Source organism: Mya arenaria, chromosome 5, assembly GCF_026914265.1.
Source record: "Mya arenaria isolate MELC-2E11 chromosome 5, ASM2691426v1".
Taxonomy (NCBI): domain Eukaryota; kingdom Metazoa; phylum Mollusca; class Bivalvia; order Myida; family Myidae; genus Mya; species Mya arenaria.
In genome coordinates, this window is record NC_069126.1 from 25,487,670 (window position 1) to 25,511,397 (window position 23,728).

At 34.7% G+C, this 23,728-nt stretch overlaps 1 protein-coding gene across 4 annotated transcripts; it reads right to left on the reverse strand.

Annotated features, from left to right (window-relative positions):
* Positions 1-1,384: 1,384 nt before the first annotated feature.
* LOC128234616 (SWI/SNF-related matrix-associated actin-dependent regulator of chromatin subfamily E member 1-like) lies at positions 1,385-22,558 on the reverse strand. Of its 4 annotated transcripts, XM_052948967.1 has the most exons (19): positions 22,492-22,557; positions 21,216-21,286; positions 20,513-20,553; positions 19,976-20,071; positions 19,616-19,690; positions 19,135-19,266; positions 18,699-18,774; positions 16,576-16,649; positions 16,083-16,140; positions 14,739-14,911; positions 13,887-13,988; positions 12,525-12,629; positions 11,959-12,111; positions 10,511-10,618; positions 9,960-10,087; positions 9,520-9,578; positions 6,872-7,207; positions 5,210-5,261; positions 1,913-2,048 (listed from the first exon to the last, which is right to left on the reverse strand). In XM_052948967.1, the coding sequence occupies exons 2-18, from the start codon at positions 21,259-21,261 to the stop codon at positions 5,233-5,235; spliced, it is 1,791 nt and encodes a 596-aa protein (XP_052804927.1). In that variant the 5' UTR covers positions 21,262-21,286; positions 22,492-22,557; the 3' UTR covers positions 1,913-2,048; positions 5,210-5,232. The 4 variants fall into 4 exon arrangements, with proteins under 4 accessions (XP_052804925.1, XP_052804926.1, XP_052804928.1 ...); XM_052948965.1 differs by lacking the exon at positions 5,210-5,261 and having other exon boundaries at positions 1,385-2,048; positions 22,492-22,558; XM_052948966.1 differs by lacking the exons at positions 5,210-5,261; positions 22,492-22,557 and adding an exon at positions 22,329-22,463 and having other exon boundaries at positions 1,385-2,048.
* Positions 22,559-23,728: the final 1,170 nt, after the last annotated feature.

Consider the following 23,728-nt stretch of genomic DNA (forward strand, 5'->3'; position numbering starts at 1 on the left):
CAGGACAACGCACGGTGCCACACCGCTCGAGTTTGAACCACCTACCTTCAGGAGAGAAATATCCAAGTTCTTCCATGGCCTGCATTCTCACCTGACCTGTCTGCAATCGAGCATTTATGGGGCGTGTTCGAAGGCGTAATCCTCTAGACGCTAATGAGCTTACACATTTTGTGCTCAAAGAGTGGGCAGCGATACCACAAGATACGATTAAAACCCTGATTTGCTCAATGCGACAGCGCTGTATTGCAGTTAGAGACGCACATGGTGGACATACCAGATACTGATTACTTGTGAATTAAGTTTTTGCAAGATCGTTGTAACAGCAGCAAATAATCTGGTATTGGTATTGATAGTTTTCTACTAATGTTATGAAGCTTTATCTGGTTGTTCAACATTAAATTAAAAAAATATTTGTCATAGAGAGAAATAAAGTGTAAAATTTTCTAGGTATTGTTTCTTTTTTGACTGAATGTATATGTTGAATCTAAGGTTTGACTGCTATTTCATTTATTGTAAAAACCATTGCTCTACAAGGCTGGGAAGTTTGATTGAATTTACATAATAGTTAAAAAACTATGGATGAGACACAAAGTATGAAATCCAAATTGTGCATTATTTGAGATGAGAGCACAGGATGTAAGTGAATTATTATTCATTTAAAAAGCAATGGCTATGACACAAAGTGCATTAATAATATTGTACATCATTGACCTTCAAGATGAAGGCATGAACTGTATGTTGCTCTTCAAATCTGTGAAGTTAATTGGAAATCAGATAGAAATTGAACCAGTTACAGCTGAGGCACAATTGAAATGGGTGGCAAACAGATACTGCAACTACTATATGCCTCCCATTATAGGCACACAGTAGTACACTGTGAAGTAACATGTGAAAGGACTAGGCATCAGATGGTCACAAAATACAGGATTTCCTCAAAACAAGTCTAGAATTCTCATTACAAACTAGTGAATTACATGATTAAAAGAATATTTCTTCGCTGTCTCAGCTGAGTTAACTCATTTAAAATAGTGCATAATGGTTTCCAAGTTTATGATGCGTAAATTAAGCATGTGAAAATCATATGATTAGTCTAGATACATACATGTATACCAACGTTATTTTTCAATTTTCTGGTATTTATGTGGTAGACAAACCCAATAAATTTTCAATCAGAAATATTCCCCAAAACTGCAAAAGATACATGTGTATTAGCAATGTGATACATCAGTAAGTAAGATTCAGTGTGTTGTACACAACACTATCAATTTTATGTCAGTTTTTCACTATTTCCTTTTTTTCTTGCAAATGTTTCATCTGGTGTCAAGTGGTAAATATGATCATTAACAATAAATATTTTGGCTCATACTAAGAAAAATAAGATCAATTTCGTTTTCTACATTTATTGACATGCAAAATTCATATCTGCTACAACTAAATGAGAAGGGAAGTCATCTTGTAGATACTAAGGAAAATCTAAGGGAAAATATATGCAGCAATGATTAGGATATTATACATGGTATTTCATTCTTAAATAATGTTCATTTCAACCTTAAAACTTTTTTTAAGCACACAGAGGAAAATGTTATCACACTTGAAACAAAACAGCTAATTGACACAGTTTACATAGCAGTTACAAAATGAACCAAGCGATAAAATGTATCAAAATCTTCTATATCTATGTAAATTACTTTTCACAAGTACAGATCTGTGTATGTGAATGACTTATCTCTGACATGCAAAAATTCAACACAATAGCTACTACATACATGTATTTTCATTATTATATATCCACAACACAACACATGAACACACTTTTTACCATTCTCAATAGTCAACATTTTAAGCACCTGCTCTAAATGTAAATGGGGTTCACAAATTCACTATATTGCAACATGTGGGGTTCTGTACAGGGGTATTTTATTCATTTTCAATGGCTGGGGCTGCTTCAGTCTTTATTTCCCCATTGGGAGCTTCTGTCTGGGATGGTTCAACAGTTCCATTCTGTGCAGGTTTTGCAGGAGAATCGGCCTTCTCATCTGAAGAACCCCCTGTAAAATAAATTGGCAGAATTTGACTAATAATAGTGAAATTTGGGGAGATTTGTTCTATACCTTCTGAAAACAAGTATATCACACATTTATTGCACAAGTTAAAAAGCTCAAAACAAAACTAAATGTTGTTTATATGAGACACATGATCACTTATATCATCAAACTTGAGCCAAAAATAGCAAAATGCCAAAGAAGTTATGTAAATATCAATTACTAAGAAAAGGTCTAACAATTCAACAAATTCTTAATATAGTGCAGATGAAACAAAACCATCAACTACCTCATATACTATATCTCAAGATTTAATAGACAAAGCACTTATGCCATGCAAGTTGCATGCAAATGAACATTAAGCCTAATTGTAGAGATATTATGTGGGAGGTTAGCATACCAAAGTGATTTCATTGCAATTTTCATTGGCAGAAAAAATCTGTATAGATAGAAAAATCCTATGATATTGTAGATTGGTGCTACTAAGAAACATTTGATCTTTTACATACAGGAAAACATTATCACTTTTTGGGGGAAAGATAAAAATACTATGAATGATTTTATACAAATCAAAAAAGTTAATAAGAAACAACATTTTATTGCAGTTGAACGTTGTAGAATATTTGTTCACACCTGTGGATTCCAAAACAAGCGCACACTCAATGCAATGACTAAGAAATATGTGAAAAAAAGTCATCCCAGAATATTATGATTATGGTCTGGAGGTAACAATCTACATCCAGCTAAACGTTCTTTACAGGACTTAACATTAGGTACATAGAAAAATCTGGATAACATATCGTTGTATTAAACTAAACACTCTTGCAAATACTAAGATTTCAAACAAGAGAAATACTACAACAACTCCATAATAATGTTCAGGTTATAAAGCAAAACAATAATAACTGGCAATCATTTACTAAAGTTCAATGCCATGATCCATCTTATTACACAAAATACTGCATCAAAACCTAAACAGCAAAAAAAATCATCGAACTCAATTGTGTTTTGTCGGCAAACACCTGAACTAGTAAACAGAAAAACTTGCATAATTATTAATAAAGTTGGAGGTCCTTATTCCTAAGCATTCAGGTCAACATGACCTTTACCTTTGACCTCAAAATCAATAGGGTTCATCTGCTGGTCATGACCAACCTCCCTACTCTGTTTACTATATGCCTCCCTTCGAGGGCATAAAAACAAGAGGGCATAATTGCCCTTAATTGCTCACCTGAGATGTGTGAAGAAAAACTGCTTATTATCATTTGTTTGGTAGTACGCCCAATTGAAGTGTACAAGGTTGTTTGTTGGTTTATATTTGAGATTGTCGAAGAATGTGCTTACCCTGATAATTCATTGTTGAAGAATGCTATTGATATTTTCTGCATTGCACAATAAAATGTGATAAACAGTATGTTTCAAATGTATATTCGTTTTCTTTTTTTTTTGATAATATTGAATTTAAATACCAACTTTTCCCTGAAGAGCTGAAAGATACAAGGTACCATTACAATTTCGCAAGAAATTGACAACTGTTCAATGGTCTAGTTCATTGGAAATTATTGCTTATCAAATTCAATTTTGTATAAACAATGTAATTTTGCAAATTTAAGAAATAAAGATAATTATTTTACCCCAGTAAGCTACAAGTCTTTAAAGGAACAATACATGTAATTACATTAGAAGAGACTACTAAGAGTATAAAAATCTATTCCCTTATTACTAAAATAAGACAAAAATTCAAATGTAAATAATAACCTTCACCTCGTGTATACCGGGTAGTTTAAATATGCGATTTTAATGATATGGAATGTTCACTCTGCATAAACATTTTTTTTTACAATTTAACCATAAACATCCAGTGGAAAAGTTGCTCAGAGTTGAACGAGTTTGACCAGGTATTAATGTTTTCTCTGTATCTCATATAAGCAAGAGAAAAATGATATTTTAGATAGTTTTTTAAATTTAAAACAGAATGTCAGCCATTTTTGTTGTTGTTGTTACACCTTGTACATTTATAGATGGTCACCCAAGGAAGCTGTGAGGTTTCAATAAATTTGATTAAGTAGTTTCAGAGAAGATCTTTCAGAAAAACAGGAATTTGGCCACTTTCAAGATGATGCTGTAGGTCAACGGAGAAATGTTTTTGTAGAAGGTCACCCTAGGAACCTTCCTGTTAACCTACCCGATGGTACAGAGGAAATGTATTTCAAGAAAGTGTTGCCGAACGTACGGACGCCAGACGAAGACTTATTGTTCTAGCTCACCTTGAACACAAAGAGCACTTCGAGCTCAGATTAGCTAAAAATGGATTGCTGCTTTTATCTTGCAACATATGTGAAAAGGACTTGTAGAACAGATCAGTATAACTGCTTGGAATAAGGTTTATTGTGTCCACACGTCATCAATCTTTTTGTGCCTCAACACTTTCAAAGAGGGATCACAAGAACACTGTTTGGAAGTTTAGCAGCAAACATGTAAACACAAACTGAATCACAAAAAGAGTGCAAGATTACTTTGTAATGCAGGTTGCAAGCACAGCCGAACACTTACATTAAAACTTTATATGACATGAATTATTCTGTTTTAGTATCTATGTAAGTTGTAACTGCTTTACAACAAAAAGTCAAACTATAAAACACTGCTTTTCTGCAAGAGGTACACAGCTACTATCATTCATTAGGATTTCAGATTTTTAGGGCAAGCTTAACATTTTTAAATATAAACCATAACAGATTATACAATTGTTTTACATAGATATAACATTTTAATCATTGGTGAAATGCAAATAAATTCTTTGCAGAGGTAGTGCAACCATCCATATACTGTTGTTGATAAAACTACCAACATTTAAAACAAGCATGTTTGGGCATTTTTTGTTGTTTTTTCTCCCCAAAAATAAAAAACAAACACTTCAAAGCATTTTTTTCAGCATCGACATTAGTTCAAGTAGAATTTATCATTAATATATTTCAATCTAAAAGGGTTGCACTACCTGTAATCTGTTAATAAAATACATTAAATAAACTTTTCAAAGGGCGTTGATGCCTTTCATTTATAAAACAACTGGGGAAAGGCAAACTTGAAATGGATAACAATGCAACGAACAATACTGCTAACTGACAGAACAGCTCATGCAAGAATGCCAACTGGCCAACACTTTTCACCTGCAGTTTCATAGTGTAAATATTTAATATGGGTATGCTCGTGTGGCAATAACTGAAAAGTAAAATACAATAATGGTTCAACACACAATTCCGTTCTGCATTGTTTTTGGGTCAGTTGCAATTTCACCTCTATAATTGTTCATGTTAAAGAAGGCGTAGCATTTATTAACTTAAAATTACAAAGTTGAAAATGGACAGAAAGCTGAAAATCTGCGACATAAACAACAGATGACCAGAGATTAAAAGACATTAACTTTCTACACAGCACAAAAAATGTATAAATCAATTATACTCAATAGGACATAACAAACCATAAAAATGAGTGGGGGACTTCGAAGGGAAAACCATGTCTTTAAAATACAACATTAAAAAAATACTGAGTTAATAGGTCTAAACTAAAACACAGGAAAAAGAAAATTGCAAAGAAATCACTTCACGCCCGAAAAACCAATCACCAGTTGAAAACATAGTTGAAAATCAGAATTTATCATGCATAATAATTAATTGGTAATACAAAAATATCAACTATTCCAAGGCAAACCACAAACATTTGGATACTGCTCACTACAAGGTATATTACTAGCAACCATTAGAAATCTTTCATTTATAACAGGAGATTGTTGAAATATATAATTCCAACTATTTGATGCATGCATATTATGTGTACTATTTACTGCTGCTAAGTAACAATTTTGCCTAGCAACAGTAACTATGCAGCCATTGTTGCTAGGATACCAGAACACAAGGAGAGGTGACAAACAACATAGGCAAACTGGGAAAAGCAATAGGGACTAACAAATACTGAATGAAATATTATTGTCCAGTAAGAATGGAGGGTGGTGATTAATCAGATTTCTGTGATGCCTCTGATGACAGATGTCATTTTCAACAGGTCATCAATGACATACCTTATTTAGAATTATGTAAAAATAGCTTTGTATTTGTAACCCTATTCTATATTCTTCTTATTTGCATACACATACAAATGCTTCATTATTTATATAAACAATGATCACCTAGACGCTAATATCTGATTTGATTTGATTCTATTGTCTATATACTGCACACATTTCTGTGCACTGCAGCACAGCGACATGTTTACTACTTGATTTTATTCAAATTATCATTTCTTGGCATAAGCATAATAACAAAGTTTTACATAGATTCATTCTTATATTTTGTAACTGCTGTCTTTCATTGGTATCCAGTTCTAACGTAAATACGCAGTAGGAACCAAGGCATTGTGCTGTTCTGTGAGTATTTTGACAACAATATGACAAGAGCAGGTTTGAAACTTGAAGTTTGCCTATGTGTTATTTCTAGAAAATGTTATAAAATTATTGACATTTATGACATTCAAAAAAGGGTGATGTACAACAACAACAACAATTTGCATATGAAAAGTCACAACAACTACAGTGTCATTAATTTGTTAGAGAGAAGGGATTATTTCAGTTTTCCGAATCAACAATCTGAAAATAAAAACATCAATAGGGGGCTCAAAATGCAGAACTAAACCTTGCCTAAAAAACCTGAAATGCTGTTATTCAAAAACTGTGACCGACCATGCGCAGTTTTTAGTAGTAACCAATGAAATAACAATTCATTCACTGCTCTCCTTGCTATGCGTGCTTACATATCCGCATTACAATGTTGCCTTACATTCTTTCTGCTTCCTTCCCGCGCCGCCTTTTGACTTATACTTTTGCCCCGATTTCGGAGAGTACCCGTCCGAGCCCGAGGGAGAGACGGGCTTTCCCGGGCTCAGTCCTGCACCCCCAAAACCCTCAATATACTGGCCCGCTGAGCACATTTTGCTGCGGTTATTCACGTGCTGGGAGTATGAGCCCGAGTGACGGAACTTTTTCTTACAGGACGAGCACTCATAGGGGCGTTCTCCGGAGTGGAGACGAGAGTGCTCCAATAAATGGTGTTTCAGCTTAAACGCTTTGTCACAGATTTCACATTTAAATGGGCGGGGTGCTCCATCTTCCTTCACTGAAAAGTAACCGTGGTAACAAAACAGGTAAGAATATGTGCTACTTTGAAATTGTTTGGACAACCTGTAAAAATAAAACTTTACTTTTGTTAATTATTTATACAATTAACTCAAGTATTTAGGGCTATTCCTTACACAAGCTGGAAACTTAAACAACAGTAAGGGATTCACAAAATGATATTTCACATGGTGACAAAACACAACTTAAAACATACATAGCTGAAAGAGTGTTAGCAAATTAACTTTGTATTTAACAGTTCACTTCTTCCTTGCTTCCTTCACTAGAAAAGCATTAGAATTTATTCGCAATACTTTATGAACAGAAAGAGATGACACAGCGTGCAAATTCCCATGATTTCAGTAACTATGCAAGGTGTAGGAATCTGATACAAAGTTCATGCAAATGTTGCATGCCATTATTACATTCATCATGGCCACTGTTTTCAAAACAACTAAATGTTGGAATGACCTTTATTCTTGATATTAAAAAAAAACATCTTTTTGAATGATTGTTTAAGGAAGTTATCAGAATTCAAAATGAAAACTATAAAGCATGGCCGCGTCTGAACTATTTTACACACAATTAAGTTATCTAAATAAAGGACTTAGTCCTCCTGCCAATATCGAAGCAACAACAAAATCAGAGGATTTTTCTCTCATATAACCACATCATACTTGATAAAACAATGACTAACTAACATGAAGGTACTCACACATTTAGTAATATTTAGTGTAGCCTGTTAGTTTGGTGAGGAATAAAAAAACCAAACTTTGTTACATGTGTACATTTTTCATCACAAACTTAGTTACATCCAAGTTACTTTATCACAAACTCTGTTACATGTGTAGTTACTTTATCACAAACTCTGTTACATGTGTAGTTACTTTATCACAAACTCTGTTACATGTGTAGTTACTTTATCACAAACTTGTATTAATAAACAATATCAATTTACAACACTTAGATATATTGTGAAGAAATGAGGTGAGTTTTCAGTCAGCATAATGTACATAATGACATTTAAATATCAAAGGGACTGAAAGTAGTTTGAATATCATGTTCAAAAAAGTATACAAGTTGTGAGTTTGGGATATGTTTACATTGACAAGACTTTAAATATGATTTTATTATTGTAGCAATTCATTGCTAACTGCATATTTTCATTTTGAGATAATTTCAAAGAAAATACATTTTAATATCAGGAATTGCATCCATAAGGGAAGATTCCTATAACACCTGTCACTCAGGTGGTGTATAGCGTAAGGTAGAAATAGGTTCCTGACACATGACTGTTCCATTTTTGCGTCAATCTTATAGTTATACCCTAAATGATGAAACTCTGAATTTCTTCAACTTTGTTCTTGGTATTGTCATATTTAGAAAATCTTGAACAAATCTTCATGGTTTTAGAACATCCATTGTGGAAAACTATACATAAATGTTAAAATACCGAAATAAAATATCTTCACTTGTCACACTACTTTCAGTCCTTTCACACATACTGGGTATACATTTTTATACAAAAGTCTTAAATTAAACATGAAGTATAATTCTAGCCACAAAATTCCCGATTTTTTAAAATAAGTTACAGGTTTTAGTATCATTTTGCATTTGCCCAAATAACTTGCTCCAATTGTACATTTAAAACAAAATATGATAATCTTTGAAATAACTCAGCTTGGGATAAAGATGTTTCAAGAAATAGGGACCCCATGTTTTCTCTTTCAAAATCACCTGCAAATTCCGGTATTTTAGCGTTTGGCTGGTTATATTGTTTATGCACAATTACACAAATCACTGATGTCAGTTCTTTAACCCCTTTGATTCTACAATACTTAGCTAAAATCTGTCAAGAACAATGTCAACCAACTACATAGAGTAAAGATTTTTTTTGTTATAACGTTCCTATAGACCTAACATCAGACCATCCAATGCCTCTTAACAAAATTCTTAAACATTTGACCAAAATAAATCTGGTTTATGATATAACTATTTTAAACAAGTTAGTCATCTACATTAAGATTTACTTGAACCAGCCCAAAACTACTTTTTTCATGTAATTATTACACTATAACCCACTAGCCCAAACCTATAATTGCCAAAAGCCAAACATTTTCACTGGCCTGGGATTGATTCAGGTTTTATTGGGTTTGTGCTTATTCTGATCACTGAGAACCAGTTTTTTTTATCAAAATCTACTGTAGAGGGAGGAGAAAGAAGGAGTTATACGAACATGTTCCGAATCCACATATGTACACATATAACAGTGATGAATCTGCTATTACACCCGTTGATAACAAAGAGTGTTACCTTTCTTAGGCTGGTTGGCTGCAGCATTGTCATCTGTCTCCATGGCATCTTCAGATCTACTGTAAACATCGAATAAAGTGTAATTGTCAGGGTTTCATTCTAGTGCCCATTCTTGGAGGGAAACTTTGTTAATGTCATATTTTGTCAAGTTCAAACATTAGGTCTATTCAAGAAGTAAGGAACAAGAAATTAAATTGGAATCCTTTGGCTTTATCAGTTACAATTTGTTATAGATTTGATCCTTTATGGGTAAATTTTGTATCCATTTTCTATTGTAGTATTGTCATTATAAAGACTGGTTCAGAGCTATTAATTTTATGACATTCAGCCCAAAAGGGGGATGAAAATAAGAAGTGTTATACCATTTGTTACATTAGACCTATTTTGAGTAAATACTGTCATCTTTAATGATAACGACCATGACAAAGTGGATGTCTAACCTGTTTGATGTATCATGATCGTCATGTACAGGGGCCATGTTGTCGGCGTGGTGTATGCCCTCAAGGTCATCATACTCCTGGGTGCCCACACTGTCATCATCTTCTTCAACACCCTCAACCTGAGGTACCTGGGGGAAAAATGTCATTGTTTTTCTACATCCCAAGTGAAGACAAATTCTTATATACCAGCAGAAAAAAATAACTGTGCATGATCAATTTGTCTCAAATGGTCTTGAGACGTTCATAGAACAACTGTTGCTAAATTCAAATAATTAACACAACAATATATGGAGGATTCAGAGTGGTACGTCCACAGGTCATGCCAGAGTTTTCAGAATTAAATATTTTAAACAAGAAAAGCCTCAACTCGAGCAAACCAGGTTTTCAATGATTGACAGAAGAAATTAAGCCTGTGGTGTGAGAATTATATGTAAGCTGATTTGTTGTGTGTTGTATGATTCTTTACCCAATTCCATGAAAGATCTACATTAAGTACATCGATAATGATGAAGAAATAAGCTAAACATGTCAACATTTTGCTACAATGGTACCTCATTTCCAGGCAGGTTGCCAACATTATCTTCACTCAGAGGAGGCCCTCCCATTGGCTGCTGGGGCGGCATTGCAGGACCAAACTGCTGGGGCTGCGCTGGCATTCCCTGGGGACAAAATATCATCACAATTAGAATATAAACAAACACAAATATCTCATGAAATATAAAACACCCATTCATAAAGAATATCACACAAAATTTTGAACTTCATATTTTGACCAATACTGAAAGCAATACTTTAATTCCACCAAAACACCTAACATCCTGTTTAGAAAAGCTCAATCAGTGTTTGACACTAATGGGGTCCCGGGATCCCGAGGACACCAATTTTTCGGGAGGGACACCTAAATTCAAAGTCTGGTATTCCGTCGGGACACTTAAATTTCTGACCGATAAACGCTAAATATCAATAAATAAGTAGCATTTCATAATTTATTACCTAAATTCGGGTCCCCCTAAATTTCTTGACAGTGCATGTCAAAATGATATTATAATTATTATTATCGGACACACCAAAGCGAAAGTATAGCTGACTTTTTGACTATAGTTACCTCATAAATATATAAATAAACTGGGCGCATGCGGGTTAACGCTTCCGTTTTGTTGTTTACATTTTCAACAAAGTCAAAGGTAACAGAGATTTATTATCGGTTTTATACTTAAGTGGAATTGTTTTGCTTATGTGTCAGAACCGCTCAAAAAAGATGCCATCACTGGTGATACCTTTAAGATATGACCTTCGAGTATTTACAATAACATTTATGGCACAAAAGACCGGCATCATACATTCAGCATTCTTTGTTTATTGCCATTTAACTTATCAGTATTCTTTGTTAATTTTAAAGACGTATATTTTAATGCTATGATCAAATCAGAATAGAAATAAACTTTGCTAAGTTTTATTCATTATCTACAGTCAATTTATAAAATGTTAAGACTTTATGGCACGAAAATTAACATACACAATTTTTGGTCGTCTGCTCTTCCAGTATGCACTATACCTGTTGGGCAGTCTGATTGATTTATTAGCAGCTCTACTTAATATTGGCTTCAGTTTTCACAAGCCAGATGTAATATTCCTACTTTTTCTCAATGAAAAGCACCGACATCTGACAAGACCCTGAACCATGAAGTATTTTATGCGTATTTTCTGGAAGGGACTCCTAATTTCAGGAAGGGACACCTGATTTCAAATGTTGGTGTCCCTTCGGGATCCCTTGGAAAAATGGTTAGTGTCGACCCCTGTTAATAAAGCAGCATGTGCCCCTGTCCTGTCCCAAAATCTGACAACGAGATAGACCTATAGACTTGTGTCAAAATCTGACAACGAGATAGACCTATAGACTTGTGTCAAAATCTGACAACGAGATAGACCTATAGACTTGTGTCAAAATCTGACAACGAGATAGACCTATAGACTTGTGTTTACTATCTGAATGACCTACCAGTTGCTGGTTTATCTGCTGGACGGTCTCCTGGTGTTGCTGATTCATCTGCTCCTCTGTGCTCCTCCTCAATTGTTCCTCCATCTTCTGTCTCTCAGCCTCCAATCTTGCCCGTTCCTCAGCTAGCACTGCCTGCTTTCTACGCTCCTCCTCCTATATACACATATCATATATAGTCAGGGATGATAATTTGCACTGTACCTTAGCCACTAGAACTTTATTGTAAACTTAATAATTATTGTGACCTTAGACATTAAACAATTATTACAAAACTTGTGCTGGGACCTTGACCATTAAGCCAAAGATCCTAAACGTTGTGTTGTGACCTTGATCATTATATAAGGCATAAAAAGTTACAAGTTATGATTAAATGAAAGCATTCCAGCTTTAACAACTAAAGTTCAAACCTGATTTTGAGAATATGTTTTTGGTGCCTCTCATCTTTCCAACAAAGTGAGTGATAATCACCTGTGTGACAAGAATAAGACTCTAGAAACAATATGTTTAATGCTATCACTTTATGCCAACAAGTCATCATTTATACATGGTGTATTGCCATGACGTACCTGTCTGGCGAGGTTTTCTGCCTGTTTCTGCTTCAACTCCTCTTTGGCCTTAGTGATCATTGTTTGGAACATCTCATCGGAGACGTGGGGCTTGCTCTCACACAACTGGAACACACACATGCAGAGAATATGTAGAAAATGTTACAGGAGCAATCAATCAATACGAACATTCTAAAACTGACCAAAACAAGTTTAATAAATTTTGTTTTGAATGATCATAAAAGTGATATTCTAATACTGTAATAACTCTTATTCGGATGTCTCTTTTACTCCCCAAACCAATTTTTGATGCTGTATGAGGCGCTTGCATCACCACAGTATTCCTTAATGACACAATATATATAAAAATATGATTTTTTTTTTAATGCAGAGTTATAATCAATCATAATAACAACTTATTAATTTGAGGTCAACTATCTTTGGACCGGTCATATTACATGTAACTTCTGATAAATGCTGTAAATGCTGCATTTTAATCAATTTTGCGCCAATCTATGCACTTTGCAAATTCAGATATTATCATCTTGAAGAATGTTAAAAAAATAATGTGTAAATGTGGAATACGTATTGGATAATTTTGAATGTTGTACCTGAATGAAGCTGCACAATTCTGTTTTTAGTACATTGCATTACAGTATTAAAATGAACTGGCAATGTACAACGTGTTTTGGAATACACCAGAGCTACAGATAAGGGTAATAATTGGCTTTTAATTACAGCAATTATGATATAAAAAACCACATCTGTTTGTCACAGTAAATATACAAATAAAGCAACTGTTCCCGCTAAACCAGTATATAATCACTTCAACTCTTAAGCAGTGATTTCTCTTGACAAGCATTGTGTTTAATCAAGCGAAGGGAAGGAAGCTCTGTCCTGCGTATTTAACAGAGTAAGTTGTGCTTTTTGGATCAAGCCTATCGTGTATGTAAAATGCATGCATGCTTTCTCTTCAATGTGCCACATATTGGACGTACACTAAAGAGTCGCTTTAAGTTCAAACTGATCTGTAGCTCTGATACAATGCACAATCGTGAAAAAGGTTCTGAATTATTTATTTTTTACCTGGAAAGTTGACACATAATGATATATTGCATATGGATAAACAGTTAAATTTCTTTTTGATCATATTCAGCTATTTTGTAATGTAATAATACCAAGTAATTTAGTTATCTGAGAATATGCTTATAAAATTTGTTTGTGTCTTTTCAGCTCAAGAGAAATTATGCCAGAACGTCATGATGCTATGTTTAATTGTTTATTTTATTACTTCACTCTGACAGGTGTGACACCATTTCCCTAGCAGTAAACAGTGTTTCAAACATGTTGTGGACACACTAGCTTGCATCAGTGTTCACCCACCTTCTTATATTCATCATGGAACTGGTCACTACACTCCTGGAAGCGACGTTTCTTTGCGTCATGTTTTTCTTCAATCTGTTGGAGTTCAGCCTCAAGTTTTGTCTGAAATATGATGAAATGTTTTACCAAGCTCTTTTCAACTCAAATTTTTATTGGTATTTCCTAATTTATGACAGTATTCTTTAATTTATCTTATATATAACAAGAGCTGTCACAGCATGTGACGAATGCCCCCGAATGTGACATTGACCTACGAACAAGGTCAGTACATGAAAAGTTGATCTTACCTTTACGTGTCAAATACATATGGCAAGTTATTTTAAATTGCCTCTGAACATAAAAAAATACCACCCATACTTGACAACCTACACTGTTATGTCCTTATATTCAGAATTCCCTTGTGAATAAACACTTAGTGTATCTTTCACCTTAGAGGTAGGGACATGGGTCTTGCACACAACACGTCGTCTTCGTATGTGGAACACATGCAGCAAGTGATTTTAAAATCTGTCCATACAAGGGAAAGTAACAGCCCTGACACGACAACCTATACTCTATGTCCTTATATGCAGCACTCCATTGTGAATAAACACTAAGTGTGACCTTTGAGGTAGGGACACGAGTCTTGCACGCCACACGTCGTCTTGGTATGTGGAACACATGTGGCAAGTTATTTTAAAATCTGTCCATACAAGGGAAAGTTACAGAGCCTGACGGACGGACGGACGGTGCGATTTCAATATGCCCACCTTCGGGGGCATAAAAATTTGATCAGCATCAACAACAGTTATAAATAAGTGAGAACAAAAACCCGTGACTATCTATGACTCACACATCCTCACAGACACTAACCTGGTGCATCGTGAGAGACTGGACCTGCTTCTTCAGGACGCCCATTCTTCCTGTCGTTACCACAGTGCGTATATCCGGGACAACGCTCTCACTCAGGATCTCATTGATGAGGCGATGGTTTCGTAGATAACGTGCATGCGCAATGTGCTTCACAGAAAACCCATCATCCTGGTCTGCAATCAAGATGAAACCATATGCCATGGGTACATTCACAGATATAAATAAATCTCATAGTGTCTCATCAATTTTCTAGGCTTCTTAAAGTTTGAAATCTCCTTCCAAAAAATGTTTTATAAAATATAAAGAGGATCTTACTCTAACACTAAAAGTGGACTGTACATGAGTAAGGGTTCCCATTTGCGACAAAAGTGATTTTGACATAATATTTTCTTAGAATGATGTAAGCAGAGCACTCAGTGGCCAGTCTCTGCAGATACTCAAGCTTATCACTGTTGATATCCTTAAGAATTAGAGCACCACTAGTTAATTATTTCAGAATTTTATGGCTTTTAAGGATTAACAATGTCATCTTTGAATAATATTTTTTTTCTTGCAAAAGTGTGACAATTGTTAACATGAGAAACAGACGACGAATTTGACGTCTCTTGAATATAATAAAAACAGCAAAGTCAATTAACACAGACCCTCAGGGATGTTCCCTGGTATTTGAGCATGTTTGAATGACAAACTATGTTAGTGTACAATTTCTACATTTTTTTACTGACTTTTGAACCGAAAAAAATAAAATAGACAACTTTTGAACCTATTTTTTTAGCAATTTTCTGTCCAGCAAGGTCAAGATCGGCAAATTGTCAGTTTTAAGGAGCCCTGTCAATCTTATGGAGCATTTTTTTGTAAAATGAGAACTGTATTTTATTGTTATCAACTTTACAACGACATTATGCCCCCATACACTGTCACAAACTTTCATCATGATTGGATAATTAATACTGTCTGCACAAGACATGAACATATTATATTTTTTAAGTCAAAAGGGGCATAACTCTGGAATTACAGAGGCAATTTACCCTACCACTGGAGTTTACTTAGACATTATGCACAAAAACACTTTCACCAAGTAACATCACAATGGGACTATAATACTTGAAGTTATTGTCAGCTTAGGATTATTTTGATGCCGCTGTTGCAACCAACGCCAAAAGTAAAACCTATATATTGCCCCTTCAGGTGACACAAAAATAAACACAACAAACGTCTGCGTGCTTGTCCTACGATACTTGACATAAACATTAACCCATCAAGACAATTGGAAGGTGGTCATTCGAAATATAAATGTCAACTCCAAATTTGCTTGTCAGTGCATGGAGGGAGTTGGTAACATACCATCTTCATCGTCAGCAGGCTGTATGCTGATCCTTGAACCACGCTCCTCTTGCTTTGACTGAAATGTGAAACATAAACCTGGCTTTACACATACGTAACATAAAAGGAAACAATATCAATATATCTTTCACATTTTCTTTGAAAAACAATCAAACTTATATTAAGCTGTGAATATTTAGCTTGTACCTCCAATTCCCTCTTGTGTCCTACAGGGAGAGATTAAATATCATAACTGTAACTGAATAATCTCTTAAAACAAGAAAAGTTGCATTTTCTAGAAAAACAAGAGTGCTGCTATCAGATGACAACAATCCTCAGGGTGTTTACAGACAAGAAAGGGGCATATGATCACAATTAAGCCAGAGTTATGAGAATTTCTTAACATGCACACAATGTTTAAATTTAATCTGTATATCAATTTAAATGCTACTTCCATTAACAACTTTCAAGTAATGGCCAACATTCAAATTTTTGGCATTCATTTTTGCAGTACCTCTCTTTTCCTCTTAGTGTCTGACTGGGCAAGCAGTTTCTCCTCTTCCTCCTCTTGGGCTTGCTCTGCAGCCACTGAAACAGAACAAAACATTGCGTAACACAATACAACTCATTTAAATACAACACAACACATTCAAACACAACTCATTTAAGAACAACACAACACATTCAAACACAATCTGTTTAAAGACAACACAACACATTCAAACACAATCTGTTTAAAGACAACACAACACATTCAAACACAACTCATTTAAAGACAACACAACACATTCAATCACAATCTGTCTTCAACTTCTGCATGATACCCTTAATTACCAGCTACACATGGAAAAGTGAACCGGCTTCTGGCAATAAACTGTAGTCATGTCATGTTGGGACACATGGGAAAGTGAACCGGCTTCTGGCAATAAACTGTAGTCATGTCATGTTGCGACACATGGAAAAGTGAACCGGCTTCTGACAATAAACTGTAGTCATGTCATGTTGCGACACATGGAAAAGTGAACCGGCTTCTGACAATAAACTGTAGTCATGTCATGTTGGGACACATGGAAAAGTGAACCGGCTTCTGACAATAAACTGTAGTCATGTCATGTTGCGACACATGGAAAAGTGAACTGGCTTCTGACAATAAACTGTAGTCATGTCATGTTGCGACACATGGAAAAGTGAACTGGCTTCTGGCAATAAAACTGTAGTCATGTCATGTTGTGTTGCGACACATGGAAAAGTGAACCGGCTTCTGACAATAAACTGTAGTCATGTCATGTTGCGACACATGGAAAAGTGAACCGGCTTCTGGCAATAAACTGTAGTCATGTCATGTTGCGACACATGGAAAAGTGAACCGGCTTCTGACAAACTGTAGTCATGTCATTTGGCGACACATGGAAAAGTGAACCGGCTTCTGACAATAAACTGTAGTCATGTCATGTTGCGACACATGGAAAAGTGAACCGGCTTCTGACAATAAACTGTAGTCATGTCATGTTGTGACACATGGAAAAGTGAACCTGCTTCTGGCAATAAACTGTAGTCATGTCATGTTGCGACACATGGAAAAGTGAACTGGCTTCTGGCAATAAACTGTAGTCATGTCATGTTGTGACACATGGAAAAGTGAAACGGCTTCTGACAAAAACTGTAATCATGTCATGTTGCAATACATGGAAAAGTGAACCGGCTTCTGACAATAAACTGTAGTCATGTCATGTTGCGACACTGAACTGGCTTCTGACAATAACTGTAATCATGTCATGTTGCGACACATGGAAAAGTGAAGTGTCTTCTGACAATAAATTGTAATCATGTCATATTGCGACACAAGGAACAGTGAACAGGCTTCTGACAACAAACTTTAATCATGTCATGTTGCTACACATGATCCACGGAAATCTGTGAATATGCGGACAAATCACATTACTGCATATGTAACAGTGTACTGGCTATATATTGCAACTGTGTCATGATGATACATGTGTATCAGTGATCTGGCTACTGACTATAGATTGTAAGTATGTGATGTCGATACAAGTGGAACGGTGCACTATTTATATGTTGCAACTGTGTCATGTTGGTGTCTTTACTACAGAGAACTGGCTTCTAGTTATAAATAGTACTTATGTCATGCTGATACATATGAAGCAGTTTACTGGCTTCTGGCTATAGATTATAACAGTGTACTGGCTATATAATACATGTGTATCAGTGGACTCGCTACTGGCTATAGATTGTAACAATGTAATGTTATTAAATAGGGAACAGTGAACTAGCTACTGGATATAGATTCAAAAAACTATGACATTATATTACAATGGGAAGGCCGGAACAGAGAACTGGCTACTGGCTTTAGATGCTAACTATGTCATGTTATTACATTGGGAACATTTAACTGACTATATATTGTAACAATGTTATGTTATAACATGAGGAACAGTGAAAGGGCTACTGGCCATAGATTGTAACTATGTTGTGTATTACATTGAGAACAGAGCAATGAATATAGATATTATGTCATGTTATTACATTGGGAACAGTGAACAGGCTATTGATTGTAACTTTGTCATGTTATTCCAAGGGGAACAGTGAAATGGCTACTGGCTATAGATTGTCACTTACTGCGTCCTTTGGCAGCAACGTAGGCCTGGTAAGCCTGGGAGTTCTGGTAATTCTTCAAGGCCTCATTGTAGATTTGCTACAAATACACACAGTCACATATTACTTGCTGAATACAAAACAGAACACATAGGTCAAGTACATGTGTATCTTACTTTAAAATTCTATTGAAATGAAAAAATAATGAAGTTGTGTATAGCTTTTAACTGTGTTGCACTGGGGAAATAGCCAAGAAAAATGTACAGTAGTCGTAAGGTCAAATTTGAATCAAGATGTTAAACAGAACAAATTTATCCAAAACAACAACTTCAAATAAAATGACATATTCCCATTAAAACAATAAACTTAACGCCACAAGGTTTACCTTTATTCATGTACATATAATACACTTCTACCAGAACAAGATATTCATAAAAATAATGAATCTGTCATTTTGCACCTTTTCTCTTTCATATTCATCCGTGAAGACCTGTTTCTCCGCATCACTGAGGTCACGCCACATGCCCCCAATAATTTTGCCGATCTCCCATAGCTTCAGCTCCTGGTTTACATTCTTCACCTCATCCCATACCTGATATACACATGTAAAGACATGATTACATTCAGACACTAATATATAATGCACATTTCCTCTTCTGATTGCAAGCTTCATATAAACTTAGTTCAATTGAAGCAATTGATTGCTCAAAAATCATTCAAAATAATATAAAGCATTATCTCCACTGACTGTCCATGTTAATATGAGATGAACTCACAGGCTTATTCATCAGCAACAGGGGCAACTACTTATCTGAAAAGAAATTTTGGGAATCAGGCAGTATGTCCTAAAGTTATCTGTGCAATTTCATTCCTCTCAAAGAATTTCAAGTGGAATTTCTCTCCTAACTGAAGTCTGTTGAGTTCATACTTAACAACCCTACCTTTCTGCTGTATCTCATGTATGGCATGAGTGGCTTGTCTGGGGGTTTGGGTGGCTTTGGCAGCTTAGAGTCAACCTGAAGGCACCAGCATTTTATGTGAGATCTCAAACAAGGTATACATTAATGCTATGACATTTTCCATTTGGATTCCTAAACTATTATGCTTTAAAGAAAAAAAGAAATTATTTCATTAGAAAAGGAGACATGAGAGTCACAATTATGTTAAACAAAATGAAAGCATTTTTCAGTGATTTTTTTATGATAAAATAGGGTTTCATGATGTATGCAGTTTCAATTTGCAAATAAAGAACGTTATGTTTTTTTATATACACAGCAAAGACTGGCAAAGTGCATACTTACAACAGACTTTGAAGTAAAGCTGGCAGACTTGGAGTTCAGTTTTACAGGATTAAAGTTGGGGTTGCTACTTCCAGAAGATATAAATGGACTGGATCCCTGGAACAGAAATAATACACATCATAAGGAACAGGAATACATACATACATATAATACCAGTGGTCGAAATTAGCACAAGCCCGCAAGCCCTGCACTGGTAAAATGTCTTTCGGGCTTGCTCAAATTCTGAATTTTATATAGCAGGGCTTGTTCAAAAATTTGATGCCAAGCAATAGTATAATAATTCGGGCTTGTTGATCCAAAAGTCTAATTTCGATGACTGTAATACAAAACTCAAGATGAGTATAAGTCTTCGAGAGCATTTAAATATGCATTGAATTTTATGAATAATGCAATAAAAAATAAATAAATGTATTGAATATCAAAGCATTGTGTTTTCAGTCTATGACACTAATTGGCAGTGTTTTCCAATATAACAACCTTTAGCAAAAAGAAACCCCTCAAACATGGTAAATGCTATAACACAATATCTAAACTCACCCTCTCTCCTCCTGGGGTTCCTCTTTCTGACCGCGATCTCGCTGAAATAAAACATTTGTGAAAATTGAGATTTCAGAATTTGGCAAAATTCATATGACAATAAACATGTTGAAGTTTTGGTATCATTTAAAGCTGCACTCTCACAGATTGAGAGTTTTGATAACTTTATCATTTTTTGTCTTGGAACGAGCCATTTTTTGCAAAAACCCATGGAGTTAAGTGATACAAGACTGCTGACAAAAAAATAAATCGTAGATTATTATATTGCAGTTCAAAAATTAATGTTATATGCAGTTTCTTAAACCGTTAGTAACGGTTTAAGCCATTAAACATTAAATTTCGAACGGAAATATGCAATGCTGTGATCTGATCTTTTATCAGCAATCTTATATCATTGGTTTGCAGATATTTACGCAAAAATTTCCAAGACAAAAAATCAAAAAGTTTGAAAAAACGGTAAATCTGTGAGAGTGCTGCTTTAAATGAGTGAAATAGATAATGATATACATATTAAGAATTCCAAAGAGTCATTTGTCGGCTGTAGGGGAATGATACCTTAGTTGTAAGTTGGTAGTCAAACGGACTCCTGCTCCATAACAATAAGAGCTTAACACTTAACATTGATGGTTTTGAGATTGTCAGTCGCCATTGACCTTGATATGCTTAAGTGAAGGGCTCTAAGGCTCATACAAGAGTGACTCACATAAAGGTGGAGTTTGTGGGATGTTCCGGAACGCCGGAAGCGCCATGGCTGATGCTGCACAATGAAGCTACCTGAAAATATGTACAGAATTGAAGAAAAGAAAGAGACTGATAAGTCAATTATGAATAGAATCGACAGCACTTCTCATAGGAATGATTTTTTATGTCATTTTAGGAAGGCGCTCTAAACATTTCAAACAGGGAAAATTTGTGTCATTTGTATCGCATCAAGATTTATTCTAACAAACATTGCTCAATTTATTTATATTGTTTATTGGATGAGTGCATGAGCGTAAAAAACTCTCAAATTTGCATGAACACATTATCAGATTTCAGATTATAGCAGATACATTATGAAGAAGAACAGCATATATATACAAATACAAATTATCAAAATCGTAAAATAATCTATAATTCTAAAAATATCTAACATTTTAAGCTCAGTCTACATTTAATTATATAGTACATTTATAAATCATGATCCGTAATGTCACGACTTATGGTCAGTAATGTCCCCAAATATGGTCCGTTATGTCTGGTCTGTAATGTCCTGGGTCCGTAATGTCCCTGACCCATATCAAAATAGTTTCAAGACATAAGGGTACATCAAGGAATGACAATGATGGAATTTATGATGAATGTAAGTATGAATGAAGATATCTCTATAATTCTCACTGATATATTTAACATATTTTGATTGAACTAAAACACAAGTCATATAATATGTGTTAATACAAAATATATACTTTCATTAAATTGTATTTCATATGAAAAACACTTCAAATATAAATAAGATATAGAGTATGAAATGACTATAGGTTGGGTATGAAATGACTATCCAAAAGATACAAAATGACCAAAAATCGGAGGGTACGAAATGGTCAGTGTACGAAATGACTATTAACCACTTTCATGACTGAAACTTCTGTTTAAAGTCCCAATTATGCCCGCTGCCACTTCAACCTCAATAGACAGAAGCACATGTGAGTAAATAATATATTTAAGCTAGGAAAACATAAACAATAGAACTGTTTGCATCTGTTTCCTGCGACTACACGGTAAAACATTGATCGTTGCAAAAATAAAACATGCGAAGTGTTGAAAAAAATCAAACCGCAATAAAATACGAAGGCCAGCAAATAAATTCCGATTTCTTCTTATTCCATGCACAAAGAAAGGTTGTTAATGAAGACAAGAGAAAAGAAAAACATTTTTGAGAGAATTTAGCAAAAAAACATTGTGAAGGGAATAGATTTCTGCAAACTTGAGTTTATTACCAAATTTGGGAAACTTGAACAAAGGAAATAGCGCTATCTTTACCCCAAAGATAATTTCTGACGGCAAGGAAAATAAATGTTTCAGCCACGGTAGAACTCGTTACAGTTTTGTGTCACGTTCGGCAACACCGAGCAATAATTTAGGACTATCATTGTTGAATCCCAACATAACTGGCGTTTTGCGTGATCCACTGAGTATATGAAAATTGCCACATTTCTATTGTAAATATTTACCAAAATATAGGAGAATGACCTTTTTGTTAAACATACAAACAATTATTGTTATTGGAAAAGCTAAAAGTATATGTTACGTCAGACAACAGCTATAAGCTAGTGATATGATGTTTATCATGACCGATTTGAAATAAAGGTTATCTTATCTCATCTTATATAACGAATTTCTTTCAACTTTTAAAACAATCCCGAAGATGTCACCAGAATGAAGGAGGTTACAGACAACCAATAATTTCGACACTGTTACAACTACGAAGAAAAACCAGTAACACACTTTTATAACAAGAACATTTATTTACTTACAATTTTACAAAAGAAAAACAATCATGAAGTAAATACTTCACTATGGCGGGCGGGCGTACGGACGGTCGGACCGACATTTGGCGTAACATATGAAACCTAAAGTTTGATCATATAATCAATGTACTTCATCCATTAATATATTAAATATGTTTAAAATGGCCTTAAAACGGCTATTACTTGGCAGTGTTTGATTAAGATGTATAAACTTACATAAAATGAATTGGTATGCGACTGAGTCGCATCAAACCATTTATTTGTGTAAATACATCCTTTAATCATTAAATGAATCATTCGGAGCTCATCGGCCATTTTTTTTCAAAAACAACCTCGGATGTATATGGACGGTTTACATACTTAAAAAGTGGTACGTTTAAGTCCGTTGCAAATAGATTGCCTAGTAATCTTATTTAGTAGTTAAAATTTATGACTTAACTCTTGGGAATCGTAATTATGTTTGCAATAATACACTTCACTGGCAATCAATTTAAACTGAGAGCAATGAATACAACTCTTAAACACTACATTTAATTAATGCTTTTATTAAAAAAAATGGCCGAGGAGTTCCGAATGTAAATGAATACTATCTGGGATCATTCGGAGCTTCTCGGCCATTTTGATCGAAAACAACCTCGGATGTATGCCGGTACATCGGTTGAAGTAGTCTGTTAATTTTTGAATTATATCATTAATTAAATGTAGT

Bases quoted from the DNA above. Each gene is read 5' to 3' on its own strand.
- LOC128234616 (XM_052948965.1), bottom strand. From the start codon at position 21,261: ATGGCGCTTCCGGCGTTCCGGAACATCCCACAAACTCCACCTTTAT. The intron at 12,112-12,524 runs GTACGTCATGGC...ATGTGTATATAG, and splicing joins CAGAAAACCTCGCCAGACAG to GAGGAGGAGCGTAGAAAGCA. The intron at 9,579-9,959 runs GTTAGACATCCA...CGATGTTTACAG, and splicing joins GATCATGATACATCAAACAG to TAGATCTGAAGATGCCATGG.